The sequence below is a fragment of the Salvelinus fontinalis genome, chromosome 23 (assembly GCF_029448725.1).
Source record: "Salvelinus fontinalis isolate EN_2023a chromosome 23, ASM2944872v1, whole genome shotgun sequence".
NCBI lineage: Eukaryota > Metazoa > Chordata > Actinopteri > Salmoniformes > Salmonidae > Salvelinus > Salvelinus fontinalis.
Window position 1 is genome coordinate 20,106,356 of NC_074687.1, and position 12,549 is coordinate 20,118,904.

General features: G+C 43.0%; 1 protein-coding gene across 2 annotated transcripts in view; it reads left to right on the forward strand.

The window, feature by feature from the left end:
• Window positions 1–2,808: 2,808 nt before the first annotated feature.
• Window positions 2,809–12,549, forward strand: part of LOC129820994 (rho GTPase-activating protein 20-like) — a 76,207-nt gene continuing 66,466 nt past the window's right edge. For both annotated transcript variants that reach the window (XM_055878186.1, XM_055878187.1), the window contains exon 1: window positions 2,809–3,771. In XM_055878186.1, the coding sequence (XP_055734161.1) occupies window positions 3,688–3,771 (84 nt within the window). In that variant the 5' untranslated portion in view covers window positions 2,809–3,687. The remainder of the gene's footprint in view (window positions 3,772–12,549) is intronic.

Consider the following 12,549-nt stretch of genomic DNA (forward strand, 5'->3'; position numbering starts at 1 on the left):
AACAACCAAACAATAAACAGGTGAAATCAATTAGACAAAACCAAACGAAAAGGAAAAAGGGATCGGTGGCAGCTAGTAGACCGGCGACGACGACCGCCGAGCGCCACTCGAACAGGAAGGAAGGCCACCTTCGGTAATACTCGTTACAATCTCCACATCAGCATGTTGTGTAAATGCCAACACAGTATCACAGCTTATTGTGAAATAGACACAAATTAATTATTCGAAATTTGTGACAGGCACAGGTTAAATGGTTATGGTCAGGGTTAGCTCAAAAGTAGTATGTAGTTGCAAAGTAGCTAATTAGCGACAATGCTAAAGTTATCCATGATGAGATTCAAACACACAATCTTTAGGTTGCTATACTTTCGAGTTATACGCCCACCCAACCTCCCTCCTTTCGCATTACATGCCCACCCAACCTCCCTCCTATCGCATTACATGCCCACCCAACCTCCCTCCTATCGCATTACATGCCCACCCAACCTCCCTCCTATCGCATTACATGCCCACCCAACTTCCCTCCTATCGCAATACATGCCCACCCAACCTCCCTCCTATCGCATTACATGCCCACCCAACCTCCCTCCTATCGTTTCTGTCTTAAGTAACATACAGTCTTTATTTGTGATTGAAATGCACTGTATACAAAATTGTGTACTGCACACGAAAATTTATATTTTTTCGTGTGCCTGTCACAAAATTCCAAAAAGCAATTTATGTCTATTTCACAATAATCTGTGATACTGGGTTGGTAAATGCACCAATGCGTGTGCAATGCATATGAGAGAGAAAAGATGCATGTTTTTGTGTGTGTAAGGATATTTTTTAGGCATAATTTCATGTATGTAGTGAATCCCTGTCCAAACTTAAGGCAGAGAAAATACCCATCATAATAAATGACTATACTACATAAACAGTAACATTTGCCTCTTAGCGTGCTGATAGGAGTGTAATTCTTAAATATACACTCACATTGCTTTCATGAACCATTGAAATTGGAGAACATAAACATATGCATGTTGTGATAAGAGTTTGTTTATACTAATGGTACATTACTTAATCAACACAGTATACACAGAGCAGTCAAATGTCATCAAAATATGGCCTTCTTTACCAGCACAGATCTTTTCTCTTGCAACTCTCTCAGAAATAGGATTACTCCTAGAAAGACCGACTGTTTAAGGCCAAGTGATCTGTTATTTTTGACGAGCTTACTTTCAGTTAAATTCAAATGTACGATTCCGTATTGAGAAACGTTATGAACAGTGAATATCAGATACTCAGGTGGTCTTGGCAAACCTTCCGTCCATGTTCATTGTGCAGTGTTGTCAGGGGGACCTTGGCTCTAGGGTTAGAATCCTTGGCTTCATTACCGTATAAAGTAATGTCAGTGTGTATGTTTGCATCATGACAACACACTAACAAAAGTCTGCTATCATAAATATCTCTATTGTGTGACAGAATTATATATAGAGCCAGCCTCGTTCTCTCAACACATCTCACACTCAGGTTTGCATAAAGTGTGCACGTTTTCTTCTTCCAGCTCAGTCCTTATTAGCCCTTCAGGATTATTCTTTCACTGTTTTGGTTTTGTTTAGTTTAGTTTCTCCAGGATTATTTGCTCTATCCTGTGAGTGAGACTGAAGCCATTCTAAATGTCTCTGGCTGAGTGGTGGTAGCTAATCCTCTATCTTTCACTGCAACGTCTCCACACGCCTCTTACTGGAGGCACGCACAGGTGGGTGCAGAGCAAAGGAGGGAGAGAAGGTGCACGGAGAGAGAGAGGGTGGGTATGGTGGGAGAGAGAGAGGTTAAGGAGGAAGAGAAGGGGTACGGAGAGAGAGAGGGTGGATATGGTGGGAGAGAGAGAAAGAGAGAGAGGTTAAGGAGGGAGAGAAGGGGTATGGAGAGAGAGAGGGTGGATATGGTGGGAGAGAGAGAAAGAGAGAGAGGTTAAGGAGGGAGAGAAGGGGTACGGGGAGAGAGAGGGTGGATATGGTGGGAGAGAAAGAAAGAGAGAGAGGTTAAGGAGGGAGAGAAGGGGTACGGAGAGAGAGAAAGAAAGAGAGGTTAAGGAGGGAGAGAAGGGGTACGGGGAGAGAGAGGGTGGATATGGTGGGAGAGAGAGAAAGAGAGAGGTTAAGGAGGGAGAGAGTCTGCACTCTACAGGGATGCACCTCTGTGTGTTTTGGTTTCCACACTAAACCTCCGTAACCATAGCTGTCAGTCTGACATTGTGTTGGTGGCAGACAGGCACTGGTGGGATCCCCTAATCTTCCCTGCTGACAGACAGGTTTCCAGACACAGGATGTGTTTTATTACCCTGTTCCTGTGCCAGCAGACTGGCTGTCCAACCTGGCACCTGTTCTATGAGACATTGCACCATTCTGAATTGTATAGTACTGAACATGTATGTAAACACACACACAATGCACATACAGTACATGGAGACACACACACACACACACATACATACACATAAACATAATGCCTGACAGACAAATAAACAGACACAAGCACATACTCTCAGTCAAACACGTGTGACTTGCATAAAAGAGTGGACAGTGCCAAAGCAGAAGACAAATACTGCCTGTCTTCACTTTCATTGGCGTTTTGTGCTACTTGGGACCAAACAATGACATGTATTTATTTGAATTTGAATGGGCATTGAATCAGTGCTGGGTGTGAAGGAGCCCAACAACAGGGAGCAGTCCTGAGTGACACTGACAGACAAGTCACCGTTTGTTATTCTGACCTCAGGCTTTATCCGTCAGTTTATCTCCCCTCCCATCTCTTCTACCTCTCCATCTCCTCCCCTCTCCTCTCCCTGATCACTCTCACCTCCAGGCATAAACGGGAGGAGGTTGAGATAAAGGAATAGAGGACACGGAGAGGCGAGATGAGTGATTGAAGAGTTGACTGGCTATAGAGGAGTTGTATGAGAAATGGCCCAGAGGTGGAGAAGAGTAACGTGTGGAATTTGGAGATAGAGGGTAATCTGTTAAGAGTGAACTAAAGGCAGAGGCGGCAGAGAGCGGGGGGTGTTGGGGATTTGCAATAATTTGCTCGCTGCTTCCCTACTTTTTAAAATATGCCTGGAGGGCACCGCAAACCCCACCCCTTACCACCTGAGCCCCTCCCCTATCCCCTCCCCCGACCTGTGTGAGCAGATCTTCCACCTGACAGAATGCTGAGCTGAGAGGGACAGACAGAGCTAGCCTGGACAGGGCAGCACACTGCCTGACTCACCCTCCTGCGGTGGGCTACTCTGGACGGGATAACGTGCATGGAGCAGCCTGGAGACAGCCAGACAGGCCAAAGAGTGGAGCATTGGTTAGAGTAGCCATGCTCTCTCCATCTACTAATGGAGGACTCTAAGTAATAGGGCTCAGCTTCAGATATCCTCTCTATCTGCTTGCTACCAGGACCTGAGGCAGCACACACACCCAGACACTTGTTGATGTGAATGTGTGGGTAGTCCACGCCTGAGAGAGAGACAGAGAGAGGGAGGGAGAGAGGTGATAGGTGAAAAAGAGAAGAAGAGGAAGAAGGAAGGAATACAGAAATCAAGTTAGACTTAAATCTCAAACTTGCTGTATCTCAACTTACCTGTGACTGAATCTGTGTCTACACACACAGACACTCAGAGATAAGCCGAGAGGAGATGTACAGAAGAAGTTAGACATGGAGCTCTTACTTGGAGACGGCAATCTTGAATACCACAAGAGGGACAGGTCTGGGAGCTGTGTAGAGTTCTACCAGGTGAAAGTGAGTGAAAACCACACTACCTTATCTTACCTTACTAATGTTTTGTCTTTTCTACCCACATGGCACTCTTAACCTCTTTGGGCTGCAGGGGCAGTATTGAGTAGCCTGGATAAAAGGTGCCCATTTCAAACGGCCTCGTACTCAATTCTTGCTCGTACAATATGCATATTATTATTACTATTGGATAGAAAACACTCTCTAGTTTCTAAAACCGTTTGAATTATATCTGTGAGTAAAACAGAACTCATTTTGCAGCAAACTTCCTAACAGGAAGTGGAAAATCTGAAATCGATGCTCTGTTCTAGGGCCTGCCTATAAATGTCCTTGATATTTATTAGTATACATGCACTTCATACGTCTTCCACTAGATGTCGACAGGCAGTGAGAGAAGAAATGGAGTGTATAACTTGATCTGGGGTCGAATAAAAGCTCTTTGTATGACGTGTCACCAGTTTCCTGTTTTCTGGAGCGCGCGAGAAGGGACCTGGTATTGCCTTCTGAAAAGCTGTCATTATAGACGACTAATATCTCCGGCTTTGATTTTATTTGATACATGTGACAATATCATCGTAAAGTATGTTTTTTCAATATAGTTTTATTAGATTATTGAAATTTTTTTGGGACGTTAGGCGTGTTGCTTTGTCTGCGTTTGTTCACGAAGGAGAGCTTCGCGCCACTTTGCTAGCTTTCCGTGCTAATAATAATCAAAAGTAGGACCCATTTTATGATGCTATTTCATATATCTGTCGAACATGTTGTACTAGTAGTTTGTGCCCAGATTTTGGGCACTCTCTCGCTATAACTAAGCTGGATGTCGTAATGAAGTTATTTTTAGAATTCTAACATGGCAATTGCATTAATAACTAGTGTATCTATCATTTCCTATACAACATGTATTTTTTAGTAACGTTTATGTATAGTTATTTGGTCAGAATAGTTGAGTGTCATAAAAATATCCGCACATTCTCGGAAAAAGATGCTACGTTAGCACAATGTATAACCACTGATTTCAGCTCTAAATATGCACATTTTCGAACAAAACATAAGTGTCTGTATAACCTGATGTTATAGGACTGTCATCTGATGAAGCTTATCAAGGTTAGTCAAAAATTATATATCTTTTGCTGGTTTGTTACGATCGCTAACTTTTGCTGCTGGGGAATGGCTTGTGTTTCTGGCTGTTGTGGTAAGCTAATATAATGCTATATTGTGTTTTCGCTGTAAAACACTTGATAAATCGGAAATATTGGCTGGAATCACAAGATGCCTGTCTTTCATTTGCTGTACACCATGTATTTTTCAGAAATGTTTTATGATGAGTATTTAGGTATTTGACGTTGGTGTCTGTAATTACTCTGGCTGCTTCGGTGCTATTTCTGACGGTAGCTGTGATGGTAGCTGCAATGTAAAACTGGTTTATAGCTCAAATATGCACATTTTTCGAACAAAACATAGATTTATTGAATAACATGTTATAAGACTGTCATCTGATGAAGTTGTTTCTTGGTTAGTTTGGTTGGTTCTTGGTTAGTTAGGTTGGTTTTGTGCAAGCTACCTGTGCTGTGAAAAATGTCTGTCCTTTTTTGTATTTGGTGGTGAGCTAACATAAATATACGTGGTGTTTTCGCTGTAAAACATTTTAAAAATCAGACATGTTGGCTGGATTCACAAGATGTTTATCTTTGATATGCTGTATTGGACTTGTTAATGTGTGAAAGTTAAATATTTCAAAAAAATATATTTTGAATTTCGCGCCCTGCACTTGAAGTGGCTGTTGTCATATTGTGGCTGGCTTCGGGCTTGCAGCCCAAAGAAAATCATGTTTTGTACTCGATGTCCTTTGGGTGGTGGACCATTCTTGATACAGGAAACTGTTAAGCATGAAAAACCCAGCAGCGTTGCAATTCTTGACACACTCAAACCATACCCCATTCAAAGGCACTTAAATGTAATTGTCTTGCCCATTCACCATCCTCTGAATGGCACACATACACAATCCATGTCTCAACTGTCTCAAGGCTCAAAAACTCTTCTTTAACCTGCCCTCCCCCCCCTTTATCTACACTGATTGAAGTGGATTTAATAGGTGATATCAATAAGGAGTCATATCTTTCACCTGGATTCACCTGGTCAATGTCATGGAAAGAACAGGTGTTCTTAATGTTTTTTTACACTCAGTGTATTTGACTATATTTATGTGACCTATGTGACCGATCTGGCATCGGTACAGACATTTCCCCAGAGTCCCATGACTGTGACTGTCTTTCTGAAGGTAGTTCACAGGGTTACAGTAGAGCATCAGGTGCCTTCGTGTGAGCATGTTAGCAGCAAGTTAGGTGTGTGTGTGTGTGTGTGTGTGTGTGTGTGTGTGTGTGTGTGTGTGGGTGGGTGGGTGGGTGGGTGGGTGGGTGGGTGGGTGTGTGTGAGACCTATAAGGTCTGTGATTTATTGGATTAGCTATATATTGACTCCATATGAGTTATCACAGTATAGTAGTGATCAGGAGAGTTTGGGGGCATGAAGCAGGAATGTGCTATAGGCAGGGGTATGAACCAACATTATTTTCCAATCATTTTGTTCTGAACAGAAGTACTCTTTTTTTGTAATGTTCCGCTGTTCGCAAGATGCAGCTGAAATTTTACGGGTGGGGAGAAAGCGAGAGAGGGTTGAGGAGGAGGCTTGAAGCGCTGGGCATCTTATTATGATATGCATTATCTGAGGTCCACAGAGTTATACCTTGGAGGAGCGGCTTCTATGGAAGAACTTTGAATGTCCTTTGAGCTAGCTGGCTAACAAGCTTGTGTGTGCATACCGTCATCAGAATTAAAAACACTTCTCACCTTCTTGTAGTTAACAAATCCAACGTGAAACGTGATTACTAGGCCTATTGTATCCTTAACTATCATTATCCATTACTCTCTAGCTAATTCAAAATCTCTCTTCCTATCTTCTGAATCGCACTTGTAACGTCAGTACAGTAGCCTATGCACCAGAGGGAGGAGGGCCAGGTAGTCTAAACACTCACAGTCACACGCACAGGCAAATATTATCATCTTGCAGGCAGACACTGGAATACGTTTCTTTTGCATAGGCACCTTGTTTCGTTTTTTTGTGAGAGTATAAAAAAATGCCTGGAACATAAAATAACATTATTAAGCGGTTCCCATGCTTTTAATATAATGTTTCTGTTCCAGAACAGTATGGATCACTTTCATTTTAGGTTTCATTTCTCTTCCTTGAAAATGTTTGTTCTTTTAAATTTTTGGGTTCTGTTCCCTGAACCAGTTCCAACCTCTGGCAATAGGTCTTCCAAGCGTTTTACATTTAGAGTAAATATTTACTATAGAGTAAATCTAAGTGTGGATTGCATGTGTTAATGCATGTGCCTTGACTCTATAGAGTGAGCTAGGTAGGTTGGTGAGTGGGGATGTGGGTAGTTTTTGTGTACATAGAGGGAGTGATATGATCAGGTTTGTGTCCCCATCTCATCCCTATTATCTCACATACACATGTGTGCATGCACATACTGCAAGCAGAGTGTATGGAAGGAGGGTCCATTTGCTGCCTAATCAACAGGTGGCTAACACTGATAAGTCTACTGTAACAAATATTTGTTCATGTATGGTCATTTTGTATCTTAACGCAGCACACCTTTTCTCAGAATCACACCTACTCCCAGAAATGTACTTACGGAAGTACAGTTCTGTAGATGCTAATAACAACCCTCAAATTGATCTGTCTCTGAAAGCTGAGGTGGTCGGATCTTAGACGTTGGGGTGGCGGTGCAAGGTATTAGACCAAATAAGAAAGATTATGTCTCAATGACCCCATGTTTTCAGGTTAGGGAGGAGGGGAACGATGGAGGAATGGAGGGATAATAGAGTTTATAATGAGATGGGCTCTGACAGCCCTAGGCTCCCTTTAGACAACTTTTGGACAACAGCTTTGAGGACTCTGAGGAGAGGGAGTAGAGGGAGAGAAGGGCAAGAAGCCGGAGAGGGAGAGAAGGGCGAGAAAGGGGAGGAGCTCCCTCTACTGTTCACCTTTGGTGCAAACAGCCCCCTCCCCCCCAATTAGATGAAGGAGAATTAGCCGACCCCCCAGAATGAGCGCCTGGGTCAGGGAGGATTAAAGAGGGTGGGGGGTTTGTAGGGGGTAAAGGGGGTAGGTAGCGGTTAACAGGGTTTGTTTTGGTCAAAGGCAACATGAGTCAACATGGCTACCTTTTAACACACAAGCCACTAGAGAAATGGAGAAAGAACTAGAATGCTCCAGGCCGTCATTCGCTATCTAGTAAATTCATGATCTAGAGATCAGATTGAACAATTAGACACTGAAGTATGAGGAAGAGAGGTAGGATGTTTGTCTCTGTGGTTTGATTTCCAGAACTCGCACAGTTCTATCTACTATATCTGTTTCTCTGGAAGTACCATTCTGCGGCCGATGTTGGTGGGATTATTTCCACATCGTAGTTGGAATGTTGTGAGCCAAGCTGCCTCAAGATGGCCAATTAGATTGGCTGGTTTGAGTTGGGCTCTCTGGGTTGCTCTGCCTCCCAAGCCATCCGTGAAGCAATTAGGTCATTAGGTTGGTTGGGCCACGGTGGTTTCTGCACAAGGGAATCCTGGCTGGGAATAATGTAGTAAAAGCACAATGTTTTATTTTTTCTTATTATTCTGTTTGAAGCCTTCACCCAACCTCACTGTGTGAAACTTCCATGGAGGCATAGAAGGCTGTCCATTCACAGTGCCTGAAAAAAATATAAACAGGATAATTGACTTTCATGTGGACTTTAGCAGAATTCAGAGCGATAGAGCAGAGAATAGAGAAATACAGTTTTCCTTCAAGCACCCAATGAAGCAATGGAGCATCTGATTCATCCAGTGGGCTATACTGTTCTATTCTGGGATGTGGCAGATGATGGATGACCGACAGGACAGCTGGAAGGAGAAAATAGAGAGAGATTTTATTGAACACAGGGACATTTTCCGGGAGGGAGGGAAAATCTTGTTTCAGAGTCTGCAACCAGCCAGAGAGAAGAGAACAAAAATAGTGGTTTCAAATTCCTTCAACGGTTCAATGATGAATGAATTTGTACCATACTGCTGATAGTTTTATGTTTGCTTGCTTGCGTGCTAAAATGAAATACTGTACAGTAATGAATATGTGTAACGTCCGGGGTGTAGGGGGTGAGAAGTCAGGCGCAGGAAGCAGAGACTTCAGGATAGTGCTATTACTTTTAATGCACAAAAACCGGTGAACATAAACCAACCCCACGAAACACAGGGCGCACACCAAAACAAATGCCCCAAACACGGGGGATTTAAACAGTCCAGGAAAACCCATATAAATGGGAAACCCGTAATTCACAGACACACGTACACCAAACAATCCCAAACAATTCGATTTGACAGATAACCCCTGTACCGTGCTATGGTTTAATATCTTTTGGTTTTCGATTTCTTGTTACTTGTCTGATTGACACTGCAGATAAATCCTGTGGCCAATTCTTGCACTGACAGGCAGATTGAAAATGTACAGATATCATATAAATAAAGCCCGACTAATCAGCCTAAAACACAAACAGGTGCAACCAATAAACATAAAGGGGAAAAAGGGATCAGTGGCAGCTAGTAGGCCGGTGACGACAACCGCCGAGCGCCACCCGAACAGGAAGGGGAGCCACCTTCGGTAGGAGTCGTGACAATATGTACATGCAGTGCGCGTTGTATCAGCATGTGTTGTGTCATGGTGTCAGTTTAATCTCTGAAAGCTAACAGATATAGGATCTTAATTTTAGCAAATGTTTCTACAGCAGGAAAATAATCCTGCAGCTACAAGAAATGTTAATTATTATGTGCATTATAATTAATGCACATTTTTGTAAGGGAAAATCAAGTCTGAAATTTCACGGTCGAAGTGACACATTTCTGAAGCCTTTTTAAAGCTCAAATACACTACAAGGTTTCTCTTGCAAAGGGGTGATCAAATTAAGATCCTACATCGGTTACAGAACACGGTGTTTCGATTTGACAGATAACCCCTGTACCGTGCTATGGTTTAATATCTTTTGGTTTTCGATTTCTTGTTACTTGTCTGATTGACACTGCAGATAAATCCTGTGGCCAATTCTTGCACTGACAGGCAGATTGAAAATGTACAGATATCATATATTGTCAGGGGAGAAGCACAGTCAGTGTCCGTCTCTGGGGAGAACTAGGGCAAAAAGCAAACCCTCCTCCTTCATCCGTCAGACACAAGATAACACACACCAAAGAGAGAGAGAATGGCATTTCTTTGGTTCATTTCTCCTCTCTCATCTCCCTCTCTCTTCTGTCTTTTAATGTCTACTGAATGTTGTGAGAGGTAGGTGGTATAAATAACTTAATCAACTCCCTCCTCTGCAATGAGGTTTGTGTCTCTTGTCTCCTATATGTTCACTTTGATCTGATAGGAATTTGAGCACAGTGAAGTTTATCTACCGGCTGCATTTTCACTTTATCATCAATACTTGAGAACAGAGAGCAAGATAGAGGCTTTCCACAAGTCTGGCTCATCTGTTGATAGGGAGGCAGAGAGAGATGAATGAGGGAGGGAGGAAAGAGAATATAGAGAGAAACAGAGGGGCATTCGCCTGATTATTAGAGATTTTTAGCAGGTGAAGGTTAGTTATGTGATTCCATTATTTCTCCTCAGGACCAGTTTCCCTCTATGGCAACAAAATATTTCATTAAATACTGATGTTTAGAACTTCTCCCTATGTGTGTGTGTGTGTGTGTGTGTGTGTGTGTGTGTGTGTGTGTGTGTGTGTGTGTGTGTGTGTGTGTGTGTGTGTGTGTGTGTGTGTGTGTGTGTGTGTGTGTGTGTGTGTGTGGATTCACCTGGTCGATCTATGTCATGGAAAGAGCAGGTATTCCTAAGGTTTTGTACACTCAGTGTATTTCTCTGCTCACACCTCCCTAAAATGAATCTGCAGCACCAAAGGCCACACACTCACACATTGTAAACATAAAGAAAGAGACATGTACATATTGTATTCACATTCCAAAGGTGCTCTGAGTGAATCCATCTCAAATTCCCACTCTATATTTTTTAAACTGATAAACAAAGGATACCACCACCTCACAAGTTATTATCCTCTCCATTCCAAGTGAGTGGACACACTGTCTGCCCAGTAGATGTAGCAGAGGCTCCTTTTCTGGAGCCAAACCTTCAATCCATCATTCAAGAGCATTACTAACCTTTGACCCTACTGATAGTCACTGATTACAGCGCTTGACGCTAGGGCACAGTGCTAGGGTGAGTTGAGAAGTTTGGAAAATAACATGGCAAACGCAAGTCTTTAGATTTTTTTCTAAATCAAAACACTTTTGAAGTGCGAATCACAAAGATGTAATGTTTCGACTGTCACCATGCAGCGTGCCACCACAGTACTTGAGAAAGCCTGACTCACATAAGCCGGTCACCCACTCTTCTCCCTCCACACACTCTTGTCTGTTTCAAACACTCAAGTACATCACGTTTTTGAACCTCTGCCCTCTCTTTGTAAACTCATGGACTTTGTAAATGCATTGACCCACTTACTATTCTCAGCCTACTGTTAATTTGTGTCCAATCGGCTTGATTCGGTCTTATGTAGCAAAATTTGAAATTGTGTTTTTACATTGGATATCATACCCTACAATTGAGGAACAATGGGAAAGTAATTCTGCTTTGAAAGTTGATTCACTTGTAACCTCACTTTTAAGAAAATGTTCCTTGAATGTTTTAGTACACCTACTGGAGACCTCTTCTTTGGCTATACTCATTCAGAATCGTTCACACCCTCTTAAGCCTTAGCCCCACCCATCTCTTTAAGGATTCACACGTGAGGCCATGTGCTATACAGAGTGAGAGGTAGTGTACTAAACAACCAAAGATTTCAAGACTATAAAGGCTGTTTATACTACGTCTATCGACATGTCTGTAGACAGTTGTCGCAGTGACATCATGAACATTCTATTGTCGTCCGACATCAAATTTGTCATTGTCGTTATGAAACAGTATAAACACAAAAACGACAGGCTGTATGACATCAGCAGCCTGGTGGTCTAAAATAGTGCAACTGGTGTATTTTAACACCAATAAACCCATCCGTTTAAAAATGAATTTAGTATATGTCAAATCTAGCAAACCAGGCAACTAAAAGCAACTTTCTAAACAATGTTTTTGTTATTTTCTAGCTTGTTGGCTTGCTAGCTAGTTCAAATAATGACCATATCATATAGCTAGTAATGAACAAGACGGCCCGCACACTCTTTAAGCTTCCAATTCACGCTTTATTGACTACGTTTCGATCCCAAACTGATTTTCCTCAGGTGACCTGACGAAGATCCCTTTCGAATCAAAACTTTGTCAATAAAATGGTGATTTGGGAGCTTATTAAAGACTGTCCGGGCCGTCTTGTTCTTTACTAGTATTCTTTATTAGCCCGGGTGCCATCGCCGAGGGAACCGGGATGCCTCAGCCAGCTCGTCGGACTTCCACACCATAGCTGGCTCGGGAGGTCTTCTTGCCTCGGTGGGCTCGGCAGGCGCCCACCCCACGTCATGCTTCAGCCGGCCATCAGGCTCCCACGCCTCAGCCAAAATCATCAGGCTCCCACGCCTCAGCTGGATTGTCAGGCTCCCATGCCTGAGCCGGCTCGCCAGGCTCCCATGCTTCTGTCGATTCGTCGGGCTTCTACGCCCCAGCCGGTTTGTCCAGCACCCATGCCTCGGCCGGCCCGTCAGGCTCGCA